The sequence below is a fragment of the Anopheles funestus genome, chromosome X, assembly GCF_943734845.2.
Source record: "Anopheles funestus chromosome X, idAnoFuneDA-416_04, whole genome shotgun sequence".
In the NCBI taxonomy this organism is placed as follows: Eukaryota; Metazoa; Arthropoda; class Insecta; order Diptera; family Culicidae; genus Anopheles; species Anopheles funestus.
Window position 1 is genome coordinate 20,586,619 of NC_064597.1, and position 25,512 is coordinate 20,612,130.

The 25,512-nt window shown below is 45.3% G+C and overlaps 1 protein-coding gene across 4 annotated transcripts; it reads right to left on the reverse strand.

Annotated features, from left to right (window-relative positions):
• Positions 1–6,468: 6,468 nt before the first annotated feature.
• On the reverse strand, positions 6,469–23,646 carry LOC125769003 (uncharacterized). 4 transcript variants are annotated; one of them, XM_049437368.1, is made up of 3 exons: positions 21,658–23,646; positions 13,239–15,299; positions 6,469–7,381 (listed from the first exon to the last, which is right to left on the reverse strand). In XM_049437368.1, the coding sequence occupies exons 2-3, from the start codon at positions 13,878–13,880 to the stop codon at positions 6,518–6,520; spliced, it is 1,506 nt and encodes a 501-aa protein (XP_049293325.1). In that variant the 5' UTR covers positions 13,881–15,299; positions 21,658–23,646; the 3' UTR covers positions 6,469–6,517. The 4 variants fall into 4 exon arrangements, with proteins under 4 accessions (XP_049293325.1, XP_049293333.1, XP_049293343.1 ...); XM_049437376.1 differs by having other exon boundaries at positions 13,239–14,930; positions 21,289–23,646; XM_049437386.1 differs by lacking the exons at positions 13,239–15,299; positions 21,658–23,646 and adding an exon at positions 19,597–20,252.
• Between the last annotated feature and the right edge of the window lie 1,866 nt (positions 23,647–25,512).

Below are 25,512 nucleotides of genomic sequence, written 5' to 3' on the forward strand. Positions count from 1 at the left end.
GCGCCATTTCTTTCTCTCATCGTTTCTTTCAACAGTCACGTACACAAAAATTTACACTTAAAATATTTTTTTTTATTTCACAATATTTTTCACAATATTAACAAGTGTTGTTAATTCACCTTTTATATTATTTTTAACTACTATAAATTAGTAAATTAATCACATTAGCACTTTAAAAGAACAAAAAAACTTCAAAACACGTATACGATGAAATCTTGGCTGTAGATGAACATCCTTCCTGCACTGTTCACTGTTGCATGATGTTGCGGCTGTCGATGCTGTTTGATTCCACCCTTGAATGGTCTTCTGAAACACTTGAAATCGAAATACAAGAACATGATTAGCATCGAATAAATGTGCTGTATATTTTTCAACACTTTTACATACCTTTGAGGACACAGTTCGTTGATAATTCACTATATTAAACCTCCTCAAATCAACGCGTCCATATTGCACTCTCTCGGATCACGAAGTCCGGCAACGCGGACTGTGTGCATGTGCGTGTTCCGCGTTTGCTTCTTCCTTTTTTCTTTGTAAATTGTTTGAAAATCACACTCGGGTCGCTCGGTCAGCACGATCAACACCAACACATTGACAAAACCGCTCACCACAGGGCACGAACGGCAAAAACCACTCAAAAATAGCGAGATGGAATGATGAAAAAGCGAGAGGTCAATATAAAATCTTCGGAAATTGTCAGATGGGCTGTTTGCGCCAGCAAGATCGATCAAGCCTGCGTATGCCTCTGTGCGCATTTGTGCCTGGTTATCCCGCACATACCGCAAACGCTGCAGCTCCATGATGGAATAAAATTCCACACAATATTACTGGAACAATCGTCCACCACGATGTAGCAGCGCATTGGTGCTGCTTTCCCGCCAAGCGATGCGATAAGCGGCATATTCCCGGGGTGAAATTTGATGCGCTGATGATGCAGTATGCTCCACATTTCGTTCCGACTCTCCATGTGGATTCTCCTCTCCTGTGCGTGTTGCTGCACCATCATCAGTTGTAGCGGCCGTTGTTGATTGTTGCCGACCACGGGCTGTCGGTCTTTGCGGACGTACCTTCGGTATTCCGTAGGTCCAACTCAATTCACCCCGTGGAAACAAAAGTGGTAACTGACATGCCATAAAGTATTGGTTATGCTCATATACTTGCTGCAGTTGGTAACCGGCACGTGATTGTAGCACCAAGTAACGCGTTTGTTCCCTGTCAGCTCCAGTTTCGTTGCAGATGAATACGGCTCCCACCTCTTCTGCAGTTGGTGCATTGTAGCGCCGCTGATCGATTAGGGAAACTCGCGTGTGAAGACGAATTCGCAGATCGTCTCGAACGGACATACGTTCGTATGCATAGCTAAACAATGCTGCCAGTGGGTTGTGGGTGGTAAGCACGCGTTGCACGAACGAGAGGATGTTACGATCCAGCTCACCTCCGAACATAGTGGTGCGTTGGTTCAACATCGACGCGTACTGGTCCTCCGAGCTGGGATCGTAAAAATAAAGCTGGGCAAAGCTGGGTGAACGTCCCAGAAGTGCTGCAAATGAGCCAATGCGATGGCAAAGCGCACCCTGTATGCGGTAGTTGTAGATGCCACCTTGAGCGACACGCTCATCCTGGCGCACGAATAGATTGTCATTGCCACGAATAGATGCACCGGTCGAAGTAAAAGCGAATGCATTGTTGTACTTTCTGATGTTCTGCATGAACGCTGGCACATCAAACAAATTTCGCAATTCGGCCGGTGGATCAGCATATGGTTTAAGCACTACCTGCCCATTGTTGCAGCACACAGTCGGTGGTTCACCGGGCCACTTTAACGCGGAACAGTGGATGCATGGTTCCCGTGCTGGCAGAACGAGGTGTGAACCTCGGGATGATTGTACTGTTCATGGTTGCCATGTCCCACTCTTACCATATGGGTCATACGTTGCAAGGCAATATATGCACGCTGGCGAGCTGCTTCCTCTTCGCGCAGCTGATGCACGTATGCTTGTTGCTGCTGTTGCAGCAACGGTACAGCAGTTGTAGTGACCGTTGCTGAGTGGACAGTTGTTGCCGGTGTTGTTGCTGTTTCTGATGTTGTTGCTGTTTCTGTTTTTATTGTTGTTGTTGTTGTTATTGTTGTTGTTGTCGTAATAATTGTTGTTGCTGATGTTGTTGTCATTGGTGGTAACATTGCCGAAGAAGAGGGTGGCGCAGTAATTGCACTAACTGCCGGTCGCTTCAATGCCCGACTCAGGGCAGTCCGGTTTCTGCCAAGTCTTACCTTTCGTTCAGCTGGCGTTTCTTCCAATGGAGTGCCATATTGTGCAGCAATCTCCATCCGGACCGATTCCTCGCTTGATTGAGCTGGTGCAACATCTACCGCCATATTTTGGTTTGAGGTAGAAGGACGGTCTGTTCCGGAAGTTACCCCCATTGTCGGAGCAAAGCGTTTGTTGGCTCTGTACCGTGCAGCTCGTTCCCTTGCAAGCCGTGCCTTTCTTTCATTTGCCATTTCAACCGATGGTAATTCCAATACAGGTGGCACCATTGCTGATGGTGGTGCTTGCTGTTGGTTGACTGTTTCAGCAGCGACCACTGTATCGGCTGCGGCAGTAGTAATAAGATTTTGGTCGTTTGATGTTGTTGTAGTAGTTGTTGCTGTTGTCAAAGGTGGTAGCATTGCCGATGAACAGGATGGCACAGCATGTGGTAATTGCACTACGTGAAAGTATCAGTTTGGCTAAGTCCAGCCTCTTGTTAGCTGTAGTCTCCGTTACTTCGTGAACCTTGCGTTTCTTGTACGGCTTGCATCCTAGGTCCTTCGTCATGATGGTTTTGAGCAGTTCTTATCGACACATGGACAGCCGCGGTCTTACGGATCGCGCGGTTCATTTTTCGACGAACGCTCTCTCTCACCAGCAGTCTGCTGGCGCCCTTGCCGAATGCGCGCGGGCAATCAGTTATAATTTTAATGGGTATACCATGGACATACGTATGAAAACGTTTTAAGGCGTAAATTATTTATAAGGTATCTAATTAATAACTATGTTCATAACTATGTAGCTTGGCCTCGTCAACCGAAGCTGTCTTCGAAAAGTAAGCGACTGGATGTAGTTTACCATCACTTTGTCTTTGTAGCAACACTGATCCAAAACCTGTTGAATAGGCATCACAATGCACTTCAGTTTCGTTTGTCGAATCATACACAGATAGTACAGGGGCCTCAATCAATTTTCTCTTTAAAATTTCAAATGAAGTAACGTATTTCTCATCAAAATGAAACAATAAGTTATCTTTCAATAGATTAGTCAATGGCTTGGCTATAACTGAAAAAGAAGGCACGAATCTACTAAAAATTGAAAATAAACATAAACATTGCTGCACTTGTTTTCTATTTTGTGGTTGTGGGTAGTTTGCTATAGCCGTTAGATGTTGTTCATTTGGACGTATACCAGACACGTTTGCTCGATAGCCTAAATAATCTAATTCACTGAACCCGAACTTGCACTTATACAACCGTAGTTGTAAACCGTTCCTTTTTAAGGTCTGCAAAACTGCAAAACAAGCATAGTTAATATGCTGAGGTGATCTTGGAACTCTTTTGAAGCTATTATAATATCATCTATGTAGACAACAAGGACTCCTTTCTCGATAAAATCTCTTAGGATGATGTTAATTATTATTATTATTTATTAGCGTAGGGAAGGATGTAGTTAATGAAATTTTGAAATTCTGCAGGAGCATTTTTTAACCCTAATGGCATCCGTAAATACTCATACTGCCCATCAGGCGTGACAAATGCAATATATTTTATAGAGTATTCGTCCATTTTGACCTGATGAAAGCCACTCTTTAAAACGAGAAGAGTAAAATAGCGTTAGTTTCCTAAGTGTTCGAGGCACGTTTCTATCAATGGCAAAGGGTAATTGTCCCGAATCTTGATCCTATTCAGTGGCCTCACGGGTAGCAAAATATGGGCTTTTAAACTACTTGAGTTGAAGCCACTGCTCGAATCGGAAAACCCTATGTGCCTCTCGCGCGCCCGTATTTAAAAACGTATCGCGACCTCTCGTTCTGTTTTCGTTTTTTTTGGGTTTTTTCATGGTTTTTACGTAGGCGGAGCTGTAGCTCCGCTCTACAATTATAGTGTAACCCCGGCTCTAAACGCTTAGCAATTGTCGCGTTTGCGAACGCGATTCAGAAAAAATTTGCGAAACTCCATATAAAAAAAATTGTGAAAAGTCGCTATACGTGTATTTTCAGCGAAAAATCGCGATTCGAAGCGCGACTTGACGCCATGACAGTTTTCTGTAATAACAAGGTAAACATGGCAATAACAAGGTAAACAAAATACAAATTAACATTGTAAATTAAATTAAAAAATCGAGTGCTATTTATTTATTAAAAGTACATACGTGTTGTACATAATTATAGTGAATGTCAATATTATTTTTAAAACAAAAAAATCGCTGTTAATTAAAAACAATCCCATATTGTGGACAAATGCATGGCTGCATTGTTTATGAATTTATTGCTTGTATGTTGAACTTGCTTGAACAAGATAAATTAATTAATAATTAATTAACTTAATTAATTAGAAAAAATATTAGAGTTAAAAAATATTAGATAGTCCACAGCACAGTGTTCGATCCCTTTTGGAAGTTGTGTTGGAATCGTGGTTATGAATACATGTATATTGATGGTAGTTTGGAAGCTGTGTTGGAATTGTAGTTATGAATACCTGTATATTGAGGGTACGGTGACGGTCATGAAATGAGAAAGAAGCCATACACGTTTGAAGCCGTGCGTACCCGCATGTTAACGCACAGCCGTAGCGTCGTACATAAGGACCATAGTGTGCTCCGTTTGATGCACTCGTTGATAATTTGTGCATCATTACCCTTTGGTACGATGGGCAAAATTTGACGGAAGTCACTGGACAGCAGTACCACCTTGCCGCCAAATGGTCGCTGCACGCCCGTTATGTCCCGAATGGTACGATCGACTGCTTCCAACGCGTACCGGCTGCTCACGGATGCTTCGTCCCACACGATTAGCGTTGCCTGGCGGATGAGTTCAGCGCGCTTCGACTGTACTGGGATGTTGCAAGTGGAGTGACGATTTAAGTCGCGCGGAAGCTTAAACGTTGAGTGGACCGTTCTTCCTCCACTAAGCAACAGCGCTGCTATTCCACTCGCCGCAGTGGCAAGCGCAATTTATTATTGGCGTCGCGTGTATGCGAGGATTTTTTTCAGCACGAAAGATTTGCCCGTACCGCCAGGACCGTCCAGGAAGAAAAAGCGATTGTCTTCAGCATTATAGATTCCGGTTGAGTTGGTGTTCACATCCGTATCCGTTGTAGTGCTCGTCGATATCCGAACTCGATCAATGGCCGCCGTAATTTTGTCGTACACTGTACGCTGCTCGTCGTTGAGTAGGTGTAGGGTGGCCAAAGTTTCGTCCAGATCGTTCACTGCGTAAGCCCGTTCGGTCGTGATGAACTCGTTCACCTCATTCGCATCGTTCCTGAGGTGCTCTGCAACGTGTTTATAATCCTGCAGCTGTGGCATATCGGGAAAGGTGGTTAAATCCTTTGCCGGAATGGTACCTCGCAAAAACCGATCGATTTCGCGCAGCGCACGAAAACGTTCGACGTCAATCAGCAGCGTATTCAGGTCGGACTATTTTGATGTATACCGGTCGCGATTGTGGAAGTGAAAGTCTTCACACAATAGCTCTGCGTACTTATCCCACAGCTTGCGCGGTTCTTGCGGCATCTCTGAGAGAATAAGCCCACAGAAATGGCGAAATTGGGAGGACATTTGGAATGTGGCCGCTTCCTGTAGAGCCCGTTCCCACTCGGAATCATCTAGCAACAGTCCTTCTCTGATGACAGCTTGCTGGAACGTTGCATACACTGTGCCGTCAACAGTGCGCAAATTCTCGAATGATGTTGGTTCTTTGCGGTAGCACAGTAGCAATCGCAAACAGTAGCACTCCAAGAGCTGCATTCCGCAGGACACCATGCGTCCAACTACCGTTTTGTGCGAGGTACGGATGCGACGTATCCACTGCTTGGTGCCAAGTTCGTGCCACGGTTGTCGCTGACGCGCTGTCGGTTCACCGTACCGATAGTACATGGGTACGTCGTGATAAAGGAGCGTTTTGGCGAAATCGTCGTTAGCCGCAAGCAAGAAAAACTGAGTCAGCATTGTACGTTTTCCCCGGTTTAACGCGCACGAAAGGTTTTCGTTCGCTCGGTAAAACACGTACTGCTGGTTCTCCAGGTGGATGGGCAGCGTCACGACGGTGTGCGTTTTCGCCTGCAGCTCGAAACGCATGATACGCCAGCAGCTGTCTGTCGGTGATAGCTAACGTGCGTCGATGAACTGCTGTATCTCATCATTGCCACCAGTGAGAGATACGCTCAGCCGATCCTGACCCTTGTACACGTACTTGTACAGATACTTTACACTGCTGATCGTTGTGCATACTTCGACGTTAATGTGGCAATTGTACTTGTGGCTTAACCACGGGTTGTACAAACCGATACAAACCGATCGTAGCTGTCCGGCGTTTGGGGTTTGTCTGCTTCTGCCAGTATCATGAGGATGTGGGCATGAGGTAGGCCACGTTTTTGAAATTCAATGACGTGTATGCGCGCTACCTCAACGCCAAGAGCTCCCATCGTCAGATCCTGAAGTATGGCTTTCAGCTTCAAACGGAAAACACGTACTGCCAAATTGGGTCGATCAGGGGCACGTTGCCTTGGGGTCAGCAGGTTCTCGGTAATTTCCGGCCATTTCGGATTGCACGTCACGGTCAGAAAGAGGTCCGGTTTACCAAACGTGCGGACAATGCTCATCGCATCGTGGTACTGGGCCTGCATGTAACGGGTTCCACCGACAAAATTTGGACCCAGTATTACACGCGTACCGGTGCGCGCGAGCGTTGTATCGTTCGGCCGACCGTCGGCTGGTATCGGCACCGGACCTTCGATCGGCATGTTCGGCACGTTGCGTTGTAGTTCAGCAATCAATCTGTTTGCGCCAGCAAGATCGATCAAGCCTGCGTATGCCTCTGTGCGCATTTGTGCCTGGTTATCCCGCACATACCGCAAACGCTGCAGCTTCATGATGGAATAAAATTCCACACAATATTGCTGGAACAATCGTCCACCACGATGTAGCAGCGCATTGGTGCTGCTTTCCCGCCAAGCGATGCGATAAGCGGCATATTCCCGGGGTGAAATTTGATGCGCTGATGATGCAGTATGCTCCACATTTCGTTCCGACTCTCCATGTGGATTCTCCTCTCCTGCACCATCATCAGTTGTAGCGGCCGTTGTTGACTGTTGCCGACCTCGGGCTGTCGGTCTTTGCGGACGTACCTTCGGTATTCCGTAGGTCCAACTCAATTCAGCCCGTGGAAACAAAAGTGGTAACTGACATGCCATAAAGTATTGGTTATGCTCATATACTTGCTGCAGTTGGTAACCGGCACGTGATTGTAGCACCAAGTAACGCGTTTGTTCCCTGTCAGCTCCAGTTTCGTTGCAGATGAATACGGCTCCCACCTCTTCTGCAGTTGGTGCATTGTAGCGCCGCTGATCGATTAGAGAAACTCGCGTGTGAAGACGAATTCGCAGATCGTCTCGAACGGACATACGTTCGTATGCATAGCTAAACAATGCTGCCAGTGGGTTGTGGGTGGTAAGCACGCGTTGCACGATCGAGAGGATGTTACGATCCAGCTCACCTCCGAACATAGTGGTGCGTTGGTTCAACATCGACGCGTACTGGTCCTCCGAGCTGGGATCGTAAAAATAAAGCTGGGCAAAGCAGGGTGAACGTCCCGGAAGTGCTGCAAATGAGCCAATGCGATGGCAAAGCGCACCCTGTATGCGGTAGTTGTAGATGCCACCTTGAGCGACACGCTCATCCTGGCGCACGAATAGATTGTCATTGCCACGAATAGATGCACCGGTCGAAGTAAAAGCGAATGCATTGTTGTACTTTCTGATGTTCTGCATGAACGCTGGCACATCAAACAAATTTCGCAATTCGGCCGGTGGATCAGCATATGGTTTAAGCACTACCTGCCCATTGTTGCAGCACACAGTCGGTGGTTCACCGGGCCACTTTAACGCGGAACAGTGGATGCATGGTTCCCGTGCTGGCAGAACGAGGTGTGAACCTCGGGATGATTGTACTGTTCATGGTTGCCATGTCCCACTCTTACCATATGGGTCATACGTTGCAAGGCAATATATGCACGCTGGCGAGCTGCTTCCTCTTCACGCAGCTGATGCACGTATGCTTGTTGCTGCTGTTGCAGCAACGGTACAGCAGTTGTAGTGACCGTTGCTGAGTGGACAGTTGTTGCCGGTGTTGTTGCTGTTTCTGTTTTTATTGTTGTTGTTGTTGTTATTGTTGTTGTTGTCGTAATAATTGTTGTTGCTGATGTTGTTGTCATTGTTGGTAACATTGCCGAAGAAGAGGGTGGCGCAGTAATTGCACTAACTGCCGGTCGCTTCAATGCCCGACTCAGGGCAGTCCGGTTTCTGCCAAGTCTTACCTTTCGTTCAGCTGGCGTTTCTTCCAATGGAGTGCCATATTGTGCAGCAATCTCCATCCGGACCGATTCCTCGCTTGATTGAGCTGGTGCAACATCTACCGCCATATTCTGGTTTGAGGTAGAAGGACGGTCTGTTCCGGAAGTTACCCCCATTGTCGGAGCAAAGCGTTTGTTGGCTCTGTACCGTGCAGCTCGTTCCCTTGCAAGCCGTGCCTTTCTTTCATTTGCCATTTCAGCCGATGGTAATTCCAATACAGGTGGCACCATTGCTGATGGTGGTGCTTGCTGTTGGTTGACTGTTTCAGCAGCGACCACTGTATCGGCTGCGGCAGTAGTAATAAGATTTTGGTCGTTTGATGTTGTTGTAGTAGTTGTTGCTGTTGTCAAAGGTGGTAGCATTGCCGATGAACAGGATGGCACAGCATTTGGTAATTGCACTACGTGAAAGTATCAGTTTGGCTAAGTCCAGCCTCTTGTTAGCTGTAGTCTCCGTTACTTCGTGAACCTTGCGTTTCTTGTACGGCTTGCATCCTAGGTCCTTCGTCATGATGGTTTTGAGCAGTTCTTATCGACACATGGACAGCCGCGGTCTTACGGATCGCGCGGTTCATTTTTCGACGAACGCTCTCTCTCACCAGCAGTCTGCTGGCGCCCTTGCCGAATGCGCGCGGGCAATCAGTTATAATTTTAATGGGTATACCATGGACATACGTATGAAAACGTTTTAAGGCGTAAATTATTTATAAGGTCTCTAATTAATAACTATGTTCATAACTATGTAGCTTGGCCTCGTCAACCGAAGCTGTCTTCGAAAAGTAAGCGACTGGATGTAGTTTACCATCACTTTGTCTTTGTAGCAACACTGATCCAAAACCTGTTGAATAGGCATCACAATGTACTTCAGTTTCGTTTGTCGAATCATACACAGATAGTACAGGGGCCTCAATCAATTTTCTCTTTAAAATTTCAAATGAAGTAACGTATTTCTCATCAAAATGAATCAATAAGTTATCTTTCAATAGATTAGTCAATGGCTTGGCTATAACTGAAAAAGAAGGCACGAATCTACTAAAAATTGAAAATAAACATAAACATTGCTGCACTTGTTTTCTATTTTGTGGTTGTGGGTAGTTTGCTATAGCCGTTAGATGTTGTTCATTTGGACGTATACCAGACACGTTTGCTCGATAGCCTAAATAATCTAATTCACTGAACCCGAACTTGCACTTATCCAACCGTAGTTGTAAACCGTTCCTTTTTAAGGTCTGCAAAACTGCAAAACAAGCATAGTTAATATGCTGAGGAGATCTTGAAACTCTTTTGAAGCTATTATAATATCATCTATGTAGACAACAAGGACTCCTTTCTCGATAAAATCTCTTAGGATGATGTTAATTATTATTATTATTTATTAGCGTAGGGAAGGATGTAGTTAATGAAATTTTGAAATTCTGCAGGAGCAGTTTTTAACCCTAATGGCATCCGTAAATACTCATACTGCCCATCAGGCGTGACAAATGCAATATATTTTATAGAGTATTCGTCCATTTTGACCTGATGAAAGCCACTCTTTAAAACGAGAAGAGTAAAATAGCGTTAGTTTCCTAATTGTTCGAGGCACGTTTCAATCAATGGCAAAGGGTAATTGTCCCGAATCTTGATCCTATTCAGTGGCCTCCCGGGTAGCAAAATATGGGCTTTTAAACTACTTGAGTTGAAGCCACTGCTCGAATCGGAAAACCCTATGTGCCTCTCGCGCGCCCGTATTCAAAAACGTATCGCGACCTCTCGTTCTGTTTTCGTTTTTTTGGGTTTTTTCATGGTTTTTACGTAGGCGGAGCTGTAGCTCGCTGTTAATTAAAAAGTCGCTGTTAATTAAAAACAATCCCATATTGTGGACAAATGCATGGCTGCATTGTTTATGAATTTATTGCTTGTATGTTGAATTTGCTTGAACAAGATAAATTAATTAATAATTAATTAACTTAATTAATTAGAAAAAATATTAGAGTTAAAAAAATAGAAAGAAAAAAAGAGAAAGAAGCCATACACGTTTGAAACCGTGCGTACCCGCATGTTAACGCACAGCCGTAGCGTCGTACATTAGGACCATAGTGTGCTCCGTTTGATGCACTCGTTGATAATTGGTGCATCATTACCCTTTGGTACGATGGGCAAAATTTGACGGAAGTCACCGGACAGCAGTACCACCTTGCCGCCAAATGGTCGCTGCACGCCCGTTATGTCCCGAATGGTACGATCGACTGCTTCCAACGCGTACCGGCTGCTCATGGATGCTTCGTCCCACACGATTAGCGTTGCCTGGCGGATGAGTTCAGCGCGCTTCGACTGTACTGGGATGTTGCAAGTGGAGTGACGATTTAAGTCGCGCGGAAGCTTAAACGTTGAGTGGACCGTTCTTCCTCCACTAAGCAACAGCGCTGCTATTCCACTCGCCGCAGTGGCAAGCGCAATCTTTGACTGGCGTCGTGTGTATGCGAGGATTTTTTCCAGCACGAAAGATTTGCCCGTACCGCCAGGACCGTCCAGGAAGAAAAAGCGATTGTCTTCAGCATCATAGGTTCCGGTTCCAGAGTTGGTGTTCACATCCGTTGTATCCGTATCCGTAGTGCTCGTCGCTATCCGAACTCGATCAATGGCCGCCGTAATTTTGTCGTACACTGTACGCTGCTCGTCGTTGAGTAGGTGTAGGGTGGCCAAAGTTTCGTCCAGATCGTTCACTGCGTAAGCCCGTTCGGTCGTGATGAACTCGTTCACCTCATTCGCATCGTTCCTGAGGTGCTCTGCAACGTGTTTATAATCCTGCAGCTGTGGCATATCGGGAAAGGTGGTTAAATCCTTTGCCGGAATGGTACCTCGCAAAAACCGATCGATTTCGCGCAGCGCACGAAAACGTTCGACGTCAATCAGCAGCGTATTCAGGTCGGACTATTTTGATGTATACCGGTCGCGATTGTGGAAGTGAAAGTCTTCACACAATAGCTCTGCGTACTTATCCCACAGCTTGCGCGGTTCTTGCGGCATCTCTGAGAGAATAAGCCCAAAGAAATGGCGAAATTGGGAGGACATTTGGAATGTGGCCGCTTCCTGTAGAGCCCGTTCCCACTCGGAATCATCTAGCAACAGTCCTTCTCTGATGACAGCTTGCTGGAACGTTGCATACACTGTGCCGTCAACAGTGCGCAAATTCTCGAACGATGTTGGTTCTTTGCGGTAGCACAGTAGCAATCGCAAACAGTAGCGCTCCAAGAGCTGCATTCCGCAGGACACCATGCGTCCAACTACCGTTTTGTGCGAGGTACGGATGCGACGTATCCACTGCTTGGTGCCAAGTTCGTGCCACGGTTGTCGCTGACGCGCTGTCGGTTCACCGTACCGATAGTACATGGGTACGTCGTGATAAAGGAGCGTTTTGGCGAAATCGTCGTTAGCCGCAAGCAAGAAAAACTGAGTCAGCATTGTACGTTTTCACCGGTTTAACGCGCACGAAAGGTTTTCGTTCGCTCGGTAAAACACGTACTGCTGGTTCTCCAGGTGGATGGGCAGCGTCACGACGGTGTGCGTTTTCGCCTGCAGCTCGAAACGCATGATACGCCAGCAGCTGTCTGTCGGTGATAGCTAACGTGCGTCGATGAACTGCTGTATCTCATCATTGCCACCAGTGAGAGATACGCTCAGCCGATCCTGACCCTTGTACACGTACTTGTACAGATACTTTACACTGCTGATCGTTGTGCATACTTCGACGTTAATGTGGCAATTGTACTTGTGGCTTAACCACGGGTTGTACAAACCGATACAAACCGATCGTAGCTGTCCGGCGTTTGGGGTTTGTCTGCTTCTGCCAGTATCATGAGGATGTGGGCATGAGGTAGGCCACGTTTTTGAAATTCAATGACGTGTATGCGCGCTACCTCAACGCCAAGAGCTCCCATCGTCAGATCCTGAAGTATGGCTTTCAGCTTCAAACGGAAAACACGTACTGCCAAATTGGGTCGATCAGGGGCACGTTGCCTTGGGGTCAGCAGGTTCTCGGTAATTTCCGGCCATTTCGGATTGCACGTCACGGTCAGAAAGTGGTCCGGTTTACCAAACGTGCGGACAATGCTCATCGCATCGTGGTACTGGGCCTGCATGTAACGGGTTCCACCGACAAAATTTGGACCCAGTATTACACGCGTACCGGTGCGCGCGAGCGTTGTATCGTTCGGCCGACCGTCGGCTGGTATCGGCACCGGACCTTCGATCGGCATGTTCGGCACGTTGCGTTGTAGTTCAGCAATCAATCTGTTTGCGCCAGCAAGATCGATCAAGCCTGCGTATGCCTCTGTGCGCATTTGTGCCTGGTTATCCCGCACATACCGCAAACCCTGCAGCTTCATGATGGAATAAAATTCCACACAATATTGCTGGAACAATCGTCCACCACGATGTAGCAGCGCATTGGTGCTGCTTTCCCGCCAAGCGATGCGATAAGCGGCATATTCCCGGGGTGAAATTTGATGCGCTGATGATGCAGTATGCTCCACATTTCGTTCCGACTCTCCATGTGGATTCTCCTCTCCTGTGCGTGTTGCTGCACCATCATCAGTTGTAGCGGCCGTTGTTGATTGTTGTCGTCCACGGGCTGTCGGTCTTTGCGGACGTACCTTCGGTATTCCGTAGGTCCAACTCAATTCACCCCGTGGAAACAAAAGTGGTAACTGACATGCCATAAAGTATTGGTTATGCTCATATACTTGCTGCAGTTGGTAACCGGCACGTGATTGTAGCACCAAGTAACGCGTTTGTTCCCTGTCAGCTCCAGTTTCGTTGCAGATGAATACGGCTCCCACCTCTTCTGCAGTTGGTGCATTGTAGCGCCGCTGATCGATTAGAGAAACTCGCGTGTGAAGACGAATTCGCAGATCGTCTCGAACGGACATACGTTCGTATGCATAGCTAAACAATGCTGCCAGTGGGTTGTGGGTGGTAAGCACGCGTTGCACGATCGAGAGGATGTTACGATCCAGCTCACCTCCGAACATAGTGGTGCGTTGGTTCAACATCGACGCGTACTGGTCCTCCGAGCTGGGATCGTAAAAATAAAGCTGGGCAAAGCTGGGTGAACGTCCCGGAAGTGCTGCAAATGAGCCAATGCGATGGCAAAGCGCACCCTGTATGCGGTAGTTGTAGATGCCACCTTGAGCGACACGCTCATCCTGGCGCACGAATAGATTGTCATTGCCACGAATAGATGCACCGGTCGAAGTAAAAGCGAATGCATTGTTGTACTTTCTGATGTTCTGCATGAACGCTGGCACATCAAACAAATTTCGCAATTCGGCCGGTGGATCAGCATATGGTTTAAGCACTACCTGCCCATTGTTGCAGCACACAGTCGGTGGTTCACCGGGCCACTTTAACGCGGAACAGTGGATGCATGGTTCCCGTGCTGGCAGAACGAGGTGTGAACCTCGGGATGATTGTACTGTTCATGGTTGCCATGTCCCACTCTTACCATATGGGTCATACGTTGCAAGGCAATATATGCACGCTGGCGAGCTGCTTCCTCTTCGCGCAGCTGATGCACGTATGCTTGTTGCTGCTGTTGCAGCAACGGTACAGCAGTTGTAGTGACCGTTGCTGAGTGGACAGTTGTTGCCGGTGTTGTTGCTGTTTCTGTTTTTATTGTTGTTGTTGTTGTTATTGTTGTTGTTGTCGTAATAATTGTTGTTGCTGATGTTGTTGTCATTGGTGGTAACATTGCCGAAGAAGAGGGTGGCGCAGTAATTGCACTAACTGCCGGTCGCTTCAATGCCCGACTCAGGGCAGTCCGGTTTCTGCCAAGTCTTACCTTTCGTTCAGCTGGCGTTTCTTCCAATGGAGTGCCATATTGTGCAGCAATCTCCATCCGGACCGATTCCTCGCTTGATTGAGCTGGTGCAACATCTACCGCCATATTTTGGTTTGAGGTAGAAGGACGGTCTGTTCCGGAAGTTACCCCCATTGTCGGAGCAAAGCGTTTGTTGGCTCTGTACCGTGCAGCTCGTTCCCTTGCAAGCCGTGCCTTTCTTTCATTTGCCATTTCAGCCGATGGTAATTCCAATACAGGTGGCACCATTGCTGATGGTGGTGCTTGCTGTTGGTTGACTGTTTCAGCAGCGACCACTGTATCGGCTGCGGCAGTAGTAATAAGATTTTGGTCGTTTGATGTTGTTGTAGTAGTTGTTGCTGTTGTCAAAGGTGGTAGCATTGCCGATGAACAGGATGGCACAGCATTTGGTAATTGCACTACGTGAAAGTATCAGTTTGGCTAAGTCCAGCCTCTTGTTAGCTGTAGTCTCCGTTACTTCGTGAACCTTGCGTTTCTTGTACGGCTTGCAACCTAGGTCCTTCGTCATGATGGTTTTGAGCAGTTCTTATCGACACATGGACAGCCGCGGTCTTACGGATCGCGCGGTTCATTTTTCGACGAACGCTCTCTCTCACCAGCAGGCTGCTGGCGCCCTTGTCGAATGCGCGCGGGCAATCAGTTATAATTTTAATGGGTATACCATGGACATACGTATGAAAACGTTTTAAGGCGTAAATTATTTATAAGGTCTCTAATTAATAACTATGTTCATAACTATGTAGCTTGGCCTCGTCAACCGAAGCTGTCTTCGAAAAGTAAGCGACTGGATGTAGTTTACCATCACTTTGTCTTTGTAGCAACACTGATCCAAAACCTGTTGAATAGGCATCACAATGTACTTCAGTTTCGTTTGTCGAATCATACACAGATAGTACAGGGGCCTCAATCAATTTTCTCTTTAAAATTTCAAATGAAGTAACGTATTTCTCATCAAAATGAAACAATAAGTTATCTTTCAATAGATTAGTCAATGGCTTGGCTATAACTGAAAAAGAAGGCACGAATCTACTAAAAATTGAAAATAAACATAAACATTGCTGCACTTGTTTTCTATTTTGTGGTTGTGGGTAGTTTGCTATAGCCGTTAGATGTTGTTCATTTGGACGTATACCAGACACGTTTGCTCGATAGCCTAAATAATCTAATTCACTGAACCCGAACTTGCACTTATCCAACCGTAGTTGTAAACCGTTCCTTTTTAAGGTCTGCAAAACTGCAAAACAAGCATAGTTAATATGCTGAGGTGATCTTGGAACTCTTTTGAAGCTATTATAATATCATCTATGTAGACAACAAGGACTCCTTTCTCGATAAAATCTCTTAGGATGATGTTAATTATTATTATTATTTATTAGCGTAGGGAAGGATGTTGTTAATGAAATTTTGAAATTCTGCAGGAGCATTTTTTAACCCTAATGGCATCCGTAAATACTCATACTGCCCATCAGGCGTGACAAATGCAATATATTTTATAGAGTATTCGTCCATTTTGACCTGATGAAAGCCACTCTTTAAAACGAGAAGAGTAAAATAGCGTTAGTTTCCTAAGTGTTCGAGGCACGTTTCAATCAATGGCAAAGGGTAATTGTCCCGAATCTTGATCCTATTCAGTGGCCTCCCGGGTAGCAAAATATGGGCTTTTAAACTACTTGAGTTGAAGCCACTGCTCGAATCGGAAAACCCTATGTGCCTCTCGCGCGCCCGTATTCAAAAACGTATCGCGACCTCTCGTTCTGTTTTCGTTTTTTTGGGTTTTTTCATGGTTTTTACATAGGCGGAGCTGTAGCTCCGCTCTACAATTATAGTGTAACCCCGGCTCTAAATGCTTAGCAATTGTCGCGTTTGCGAACGCGATTCAGAAAAATTTTGCGAAACTCCATATAAAAAAAATTGTGAAAAGTCGCTATACGTGTATGTTCAGCGAAAAATCGCGATTCGAAGCGCGACTTGACGCCATGACAGTTTTCTGTAATAACAAGGTAAACATGGCAATAACAAGGTAAACAAAATACAAATTAAAAAATTAAATATTTTGAGTGTTATTAAACATTGTAAATTAAATTAAAAAATCGAGTGCTATTTATTTATTAAAAGTACATACGTGTTGTACATAATTATAGTGAATGTCAATATTATTTTTAAAACAAAAAAATCGCTGTTAATTAAAAACAATCCCATATTGTGGACAAATGCATGGCTGCATTGTTTATGAATTTATTGCTTGTATGTTGAACTTGCTTGAACAAGATAAATTAATTAATAATTAATTAACTTAATTAATTAGAAAAAATATTAGAGTTAAAAAAATAGAGTTAAAAAATATTAGATAGTCCACAGCACAGTGTTCGATCCCTTTTGGAAGTTGTGTTGGAATCGTGGTTATGAATACATGTATATTGATGGTAGTTTGGAAGCTGTGTTGGAATTGTAGTTATGAATACCTGTATATTGAGGGTACGGTGACGGTCATGAAATGAGAAAGAAGCCATACACGTTTGAAGCCGTGCGTACCCGCATGTTAACGCACAGCCGTAGCGTCGTACATAAGGACCATAGTGTGCTCCGTTTGATGCACTCGTTGATAATTTGTGCATCATTACCCTTTGGTACGATGGGCAAAATTTGACGGAAGTCACTGGACAGCAGTACCACCTTGCCGCCAAATGGTCGCTGCACGCCCGTTATGTCCCGAATGGTACGATCGACTGCTTCCAACGCGTACCGGCTGCTCACGGATGCTTCGTCCCACACGATTAGCGTTGCCTGGCGGATGAGTTCAGCGCGCTTCGACTGTACTGGGATGTTGCAAGTGGAGTGACGATTTAAGTCGCGCGGAAGCTTAAACGTTGAGTGGACCGTTCTTCCTCCACTAAGCAACAGCGCTGCTATTCCACTCGCCGCAGAGGCAAGCGCAATTTATTATTGGCGTCGCGTGTATGCGAGGATTTTTTTCAGCACGAAAGATTTGCCCGTTCCGCCAGGACCGTCCAGGAAGAAAAAGCGATTGTCTTCAGCATCATAGGTTCCGGTTCCAGAGTTGGTGTTCACATCCGTTGTATCCGTATCCGTAGTGCTCGTCGCTATCCGAACTCGATCAATGGCCGCCGTAATTTTGTCGTACACTGTACGCTGCTCGTCGTTGAGTAGGTGTAGGGTGGCCAAAGTTTCGTCCAGATCGTTCACTGCGTAAGCCCGTTCGGTCGTGATGAACTCGTTCACCTCATTCGCATCGTTCCTGAGGTGCTCTGCAACGTGTTTATAATCCTGCAGCTGTGGCATATCGGGAAAGGTGGTTAAATCCTTTGCCGGAATGGTACCTCGCAAAAACCGATCGATTTCGCGCAGCGCACGAAAACGTTCGACGTCAATCAGCAGCGTATTCAGGTCGGACTATTTTGATGTATACCGGTCGCGATTGTGGAAGTGAAAGTCTTCACACAATAGCTCTGCGTACTTATCCCACAGCTTGCGCGGTTCTTGCGGCATCTCTGAGAGAATAAGCCCAAAGAAATGGCGAAATTGGGAGGACATTTGGAATGTGGCCGCTTCCTGTAGAGCCCGTTCCCACTCGGAATCATCTAGCAACAGTCCTTCTCTGATGACAGCTTGCTGGAACGTTGCATACACTGTGCCGTCAACAGTGCGCAAATTCTCGAACGATGTTGGTTCTTTGCGGTAGCACAGTAGCAATCGCAAACAGTAGCGCTCCAAGAGCTGCATTCCGCAGGACACCATGCGTCCAACTACCGTTTTGTGCGAGGTACGGATGCGACGTATCCACTGCTTGGTGCCAAGTTCGTGCCACGGTTGTCGCTGACGCGCTGTCGGTTCACCGTACCGATAGTACATGGGTACGTCGTGATAAAGGAGCGTTTTGGCGAAATCGTCGTTAGCCGCAAGCAAGAAAAACTGAGTCAGCATTGTACGTTTTCACCGGTTTAACGCGCACGAAAGGTTTTCGTTCGCTCGGTAAAACACGTACTGCTGGTTCTCCAGGTGGGTGGGCAGCGTCACGACGGTGTGCGTTTTCGCCTGCAGCTCGAAACGCATGATACGCCAGCAGCTGTCTGTCGGTGATAGCTAACGTGCGTCGATGAACTGCTGTATCTCATCATTGCCACCAGTGAGAGATACGCTCAGCCGATCCTGACCCTTGTACACGTACTTGTACAGATACTTTACACTGCTGATCGTTGTGCATACTTCGACGTTAATGTGGCAATTGTACTTGTGGCTTAACCACGGGTTGTACAAACCGATACAAACCGATCGTAGCTGTCCGGCGTTTGGGGTTTGTCTGCTTCTGCCAGTATCATGAGGATGTGGGCATGAGGTAGGCCACGTTTTTGAAATTCAATGACGTGTATGCGCGTTACCTCAACGCCAAGAGCTCCCATCGTCAGATCCTGAAGTATGGCTTTCAGCTTCAAACGGAAAACACGTACTGCCAAATTGGGTCGATCAGGGCCACGTTGCCTTGGGGTCAGCAGGTTCTCGGTAATTTCCGGCCATTTCGGATTGCACGTCACGGTCAGAAAGAGGTCCGGTTTACCAAACGTGCGGACAATGCTCATCGCATCGTGGTATTGGGCCTGCATGTAACGGGTTCCACCGACAAAATTTGGACCCAGTATTACACGCGTACCGGTGCGCGCGAGCGTTGTATCGTTCGGCCGACCGTCGGCTGGTATCGGCACCGGACCTTCGATCGGCATGTTCGGCACGTTGCGTTGTAGTTCAGCAATCAATCTGTTTGCGCCAGCAAGATCGATCAAGCCTGCGTATGCCTCTGTGCGCATTTGTGCCTGGTTATCCCGCACATACCGCAAACGCTGCAGCTCCATGATGGAATAAAATTCCACACAATATTACTGGAACAATCGTCCACCACGATGTAGCAGCGCATTGGTGCTGCTTTCCCGCCAAGCGATGCGATAAGCGGCATATTCCCGGGGTGAAATTTGATGCGCTGATGATGCAGTATGCTCCACATTTCGTTCCGACTCTCCATGTGGATTCTCCTCTCCTGTGCGTGTTGCTGCACCATCATCAGTTGTAGCGGCCGTTGTTGATTGTTGCCGACCACGGGCTGTCGGTCTTTGCGGACGTACCTTCGGTATTCCGTAGGTCCAACTCAATTCACCCCGTGGAAACAAAAGTGGTAACTGACATGCCATAAAGTATTGGTTATGCTCATATACTTGCTGCAGTTGGTAACCGGCACGTGATTGTAGCACCAAGTAACGCGTTTGTTCCCTGTCAGCTCCAGTTTCGTTGCAGATGAATACGGCTCCCACCTCTTCTGCAGTTGGTGCATTGTAGCGCCGCTGATCGATTAGGGAAACTCGCGTGTGAAGACGAATTCGCAGATCGTCTCGAACGGACATACGTTCGTATGCATAGCTAAACAATGCTGCCAGTGGGTTGTGGGTGGTAAGCACGCGTTGCACGAACGAGAGGATGTTACGATCCAGCTCACCTCCGAACATAGTGGTGCGTTGGTTCAACATCGACGCGTACTGGTCCTCCGAGCTGGGATCGTAAAAATAAAGCTGGGCAAAGCTGGGTGAACGTCCCAGAAGTGCTGCAAATGAGCCAATGCGATGGCAAAGCGCACCCTGTATGCGGTAGTTGTAGATGCCACCTTGAGCGACACGCTCATCCTGGCGCACGAATAGATTGTCATTGCCACGAATAGATGCACCGGTCGAAGTAAAAGCGAATGCATTGTTGTACTGTCTGATGTTCTGCATGAACGCTGGCACATCAAACAAATTTGGCAATTCGGCCGGCGGATCAGCATATGGTTTAAGCACTACCTGCCCATTGTTGCAGCACACAGTCGGTGGTTCACCGGGCCACTTTAACGCGGAACAGTGGATGCATGGTTCCCGTGCTGGCAGAACGAGGTGTGAACCTCGGGATGATTGTACTGTTCATGGTTGCCATGTCCCACTCTTACCATATGGGTCATACGTTGCAAGGCAATATATGCACGCTGGCGAGCTGCTTCCTCTTCGCGCAGCTGATGCACGTATGCTTGTTGCTGCTGTTGCAGCAACGGTACAGCAGTTGTAGTGACCGTTGCTGAGTGGACAGTTGTTGCCGGTGTTGTTGCTGTTTCTGTTTTTATTGTTGTTGTTGTTGTTATTGTTGTTGTTGTCGTAATAATTGTTGTTGCTGATGTTGTTGTCATTGTTGGTAACATTGCCGAAGAAGAGGGTGGCGCAGTAATTGCACTAACTGCCGGTCGCTTCAATGCCCGACTCAGGGCAGTCCGGTTTCTGCCAAGTCTTACCTTTCGTTCAGCTGGCGTTTCTTCCAATGGAGTGCCATATTGTGCAGCAATCTCCATCCGGACCGATTCCTCGCTTGATTGAGCTGGTGCAACATCTACCGCCATATTTTGGTTTGAGGTAGAAGGACGGTCTGTTCCGGAAGTTACCCCCATTGTCGGAGCAAAGCGTTTGTTGGCTCTGTACCGTGCAGCTCGTTCCCTTGCAAGCCGTGCCTTTCTTTCATTTGCCATTTCAGCCGATGGTAATTCCAATACAGGTGGCACCATTGCTGATGGTGGTGCTTGCTGTTGGTTGACTGTTTCAGCAGCGACCACTGTATCGGCTGCGGCAGTAGTAATAAGATTTTGGTCGTTTGATGTTGTTGTAGTAGTTGTTGCTGTTGTCAAAGGTGGTAGCATTGCCGATGAACAGGATGGCACAGCATTTGGTAATTGCACTACGTGAAAGTATCAGTTTGGCTAAGTCCAGCCTCTTGTTAGCTGTAGTCTCAGTTACTTCGTGAACCTTGCGTTTCTTGTACCGCTTGCAACCTAGGTCCTTCGTCATGATGGTTTTGAGCAGTTCTTATCGACACATGGACAGCCGCGGTCTTACGGATCGCGCGGTTCATTTTTCGACGAACGCTCTCTCTCACCAGCAGGCTGCTGGCGCCCTTGTCGAATGCGCGCGGGCAATCAGTTTTAATTTTAATGGGTATACCATGGACATACGTATGAAAACGTTTTAAGGCGTAAATTATTTATAAGGTCTCTAATTAATAACTATGTTCATAACTATGTAGCTTGGCCTCGTCAACCGAAGCTGTCTTCGAAAAGTAAGCGACTGGATGTAGTTTACCATCATTTTGTTTTTGTAGCAACACTGATCCAAAACCTGTTGAATAGGCATCACAATGCACTTCAGTTTCGTTTGTCGAATCATACACAGATAGTACAGGGGCCTCAATCAATTTTCTCTTTAAAATTTCAAATGAAGTAACGTATTTCTCATCAAAATGAAACAATAAGTTATCTTTCAATAGATTAGTCAATGGCTTGGCTATAACTGAAAAAGAAGGCACGAATCTACTAAAAATTGAAAATAAACATAAACATTGCTGCACTTGTTTTCTATTTTGTGGTTGTGGGTAGTTTGCTATAGCCGTTAGATGTTGTTCATTTGGACGTATACCAGACACGTTTGCTCGATAGCCTAAATAATCTAATTCACTGAACCCGAACTTGCACTTATCCAACCGTAGTTGTAAACCGTTCCTTTTTAAGGTCTGCAAAACTGCAAAACAAGCATAGTTAATATGCTGAGGTGATCTTGGAACTCTTTTGAAGCTATTATAATATCATCTATGTAGACAACAAGGACTCCTTTCTCGATAAAATCTCTTAGGATGATGTTAATTATTATTATTATTTATTAGCGTAGGGAAGGATGTTGTTAATGAAATTTTGAAATTCTGCAGGAGCAGTTTTTAACCCTAATGGCATCCGTAAATACTCATACTGCCCATCAGGCGTGACAAATGCAATATATTTTATAGAGTATTCGTCCATTTTGACCTGATGCAAGCCACTCTTTAAAACGAGAAGAGTAAAATAGCGTTAGTTTCCTAATTGTTCGAGGCACGTTTCAATCAATGGCAAAGGGTAATTGTCCCGAATCTTGATCCTATTCAGTGGCCTCCCGGGTAGCAAAATATGGGCTTTTAAACTACTTGAGTTGAAGCCACTGCTCGAATCGGAAAACCCTATGTGCCTCTCGCGCGCCCGTATGCAAAAACGTATCGCGACCTCTCGTTCTGTTTTCGTTTTTTTTGGGTTTTTTTCATGGTTTTTACGTAGGCGGAGCTGTAGCTCCGCTCTACAATTATAGTGTAACCCCGGCTCTAAACGCTTAGCAATTGTCGCGTTTGCGAACGCGATTCAGAAAAATTTTGCGAAACTCCATATAAAAAAAATTGTGAAAAGTCGCTATACGTGTATTTTCAGCGAAAAATCGCGATTCGAAGCGCGACTTGACGCCATGACAGTTTTCTGTAATAACAAGGTAAACATGGCAATAACAATGTAAACAAAATACAAATTAAAAAATTAAATATTTTGAGTGTTATTAAACATTGTAAATTAAATTAAAAAATCGAGTGCTATTTATTTATTAAAAGTACATACGTGTTGTACATAATTATAGTGAATGTCAATATTATTTTTAAAACAAAAAAATCGCTGTTAATTAAAAACAATCCCATATTGTGGACAAATGCATGGCTGCATTGTTTATGAATTTATTGCTTGTATGTTGAACTTGCTTGAACAAGATAGATTAATTAATAATTAATTAAATTAATTAATTAGAAAAAATATTAGAGTTAATAAAATAGAGTTAAAAAATATTAGATATTCCACAGCACAGTGTTCGATCCCTTTTGGAAGCTGTGTTGGAATCGTGGTTATGAATACCTGTATATTGATGGTAGTTTGGAAGCTGTGTTGGAATTGTGGTTATGTATACCTGTACATTGAGGGTACGGTGACGGTCTAGAAATGAGAAAGGAGCCATACACGTTTGATTACCCGTATTCGAAGATTTGTACCTTTATGCTACTCGAAGCTGCCGATCCCAATTCTATTTTGCCCGGTGTATGACGCGGTGGGCAAACACATCTTCGTTCACCTATTTATCTTGTTACAATTCCTTCTGGCTACCGGAAAAAATATAACAAGGTTTTCCAGCGTCAAACGCACAAGAAAACAAAACGGACAAATCTGCGGTACTGTTAGCAACAGCCGTTATTTGTATCGCAGGAGTCAGCAGCATCCTGCCACGAGGTTTCTTGATGGTCCATTGTTTTGAAACATCGTCACTGGGCTTAAAAAACTTGCCTTTCTCATCAACTTCATCAAAACAATAAATTTACTATTTATTATAATTTTCTTTGTTTAAATTAATTTAATTTAATTCGAAATTAATTTCCCGCTACCGGCCAGATTGAAAACATAAACAAACCTTGCACGAGAAAACTTAAACAACCTTGAAGTCGCGCCGAAGTCGCAAAATTTTTTGGGAAAACTGTGCTACGATTGTCGCGTTCGCAAACGCGACAATTGCTTAGCATGTAGGCAGGCCCGGTGGTGCATGTGATAAACGGCGCCAGTCCACACGGCCGGACCGGGTTCAAATCCCATCCGGACCGTCCCCCCGTAGCAAGGACTGACTATCCGGCTACGTGGTAAAATAAGTCTAGTAAGCCAGAAATGGCCGGCGTGACCTGTAAGGTCGTTAAGCCAAGAAAGAAGAAGTATTCATAACCACGATTCATAACTCAGCTTCCAAAAGGGATCGAACACTGTGCTGTGGACTATCTAATATTTTTTAACTCTATTTTTTGTAACTCTAATATTTTTTCTAATTTATTATGTTAATTAATTGTTAATTAATTATTAATTAATTTATCTTGTTCAAGCAAGTTCAACATACAAGCAATAAATTCATAAACAATGCAGCCATGCATTTGTCCACAATATGGAATTTTTTTAATTAACAGCATTTTTCTGTTTTAAAAATAATATTAACATTCATAATAATTATGTACAACACGTATGTACTTTTAATAAATAAATAGCACTCGATTTTTTAATTTAATTTACAATATTTAATAACACTCAAAATATTTAATTTTTTAATTTGTATTTGTTTACCTTGTTATTGCCATGTTTACCTTGTTATTACAGAAAACTGTCATGGCGTCAAGTCGCGCTTCGAATCGCGATTTTTCGCTGAAAATACACGTATAGCGACTTTTCACAATTTTTTTTATATGGAGTTTCGTAAAATTTTTCTGAATCGCGTTCGCAAACGCGACAATTGCTAAGCGTTTAGAGCCGGGGTTAGAACGGTCATGGCGCGCTACGCATAAGTGTAAACAAACTCGGAAGTGTGTTGGGATAAACATATGAATTTCGAACCTTAAGCGTAAGTTGAGAATGCGATATCGCATCTTAGAACGATCATGCTCGCGCGCCAGCGAGGAAATCATAACAATCAATATAAAACGCAGAGGAAGCATTACGAGTGCTATGATCAACGCTATGCGCTCAAACTCAAATTCTATCATATGGAAATGATTTCATCTCGTTCTAATTCTTCATCTCACTTTTACTTTAAAACTCAGAATCCATAGTTAGTATATAAGCCGGAAGAAATTATTAATAAAGGACGCTCTTGCAATCTAAACCTCAAACGGGCGAGTTCGAAGCTCAATACACCGTCTTAGGTTCTGGCTAATCAGATACCCACGAAGGTCCACAGCTAGATACTTGTTCTAGATAATCCAGAAGCACAGGCTAGTTGTCCTGACTCGAGTGATTTGGCAATCGCCGATTTCCGCAAGAGAAGTGCGATAGTTCCGCGACGCGAAAAGAAGCTAGCGCAAGAGCTTCAAGTTGACTATTCTTCGCGTAGTCAACTCTGTACAGCGGACCCCGTAGTCCGATTTGTTCCCGTCAGTATCAATGGTTATCAGCCGAGGTATCGAGACGATGGCCAGTACTTAAACGTTTGCGAAGCTGGTTAATGTGCCGTCTATGCATTTGCACGTTTTCACTCTCGATCTTGTACATAACGTTGCCGATTCTTCTAGCAACCTTACCGGCAAATCGCTTCCATCTATTCCGGCAGAACATTTTGGCGAAAACAGGATCACCGCGTATAAATTTTCTTCCGTAGTATGGCTCTTTC

Coding starts and splice junctions, on each gene's coding strand:
- LOC125769003 (XM_049437368.1), bottom strand. CDS start 13,880: ATGCAGAACATCAGAAAGTACAACAATGCATTCGCTTTTACTTCGACC. Junction 7,382..13,238: donor GGACCTACGGAATACCGAAG/GTACGTCCGCAA, acceptor GGAATACCGAAG/GTACGTCCGCAAAGACCGAC.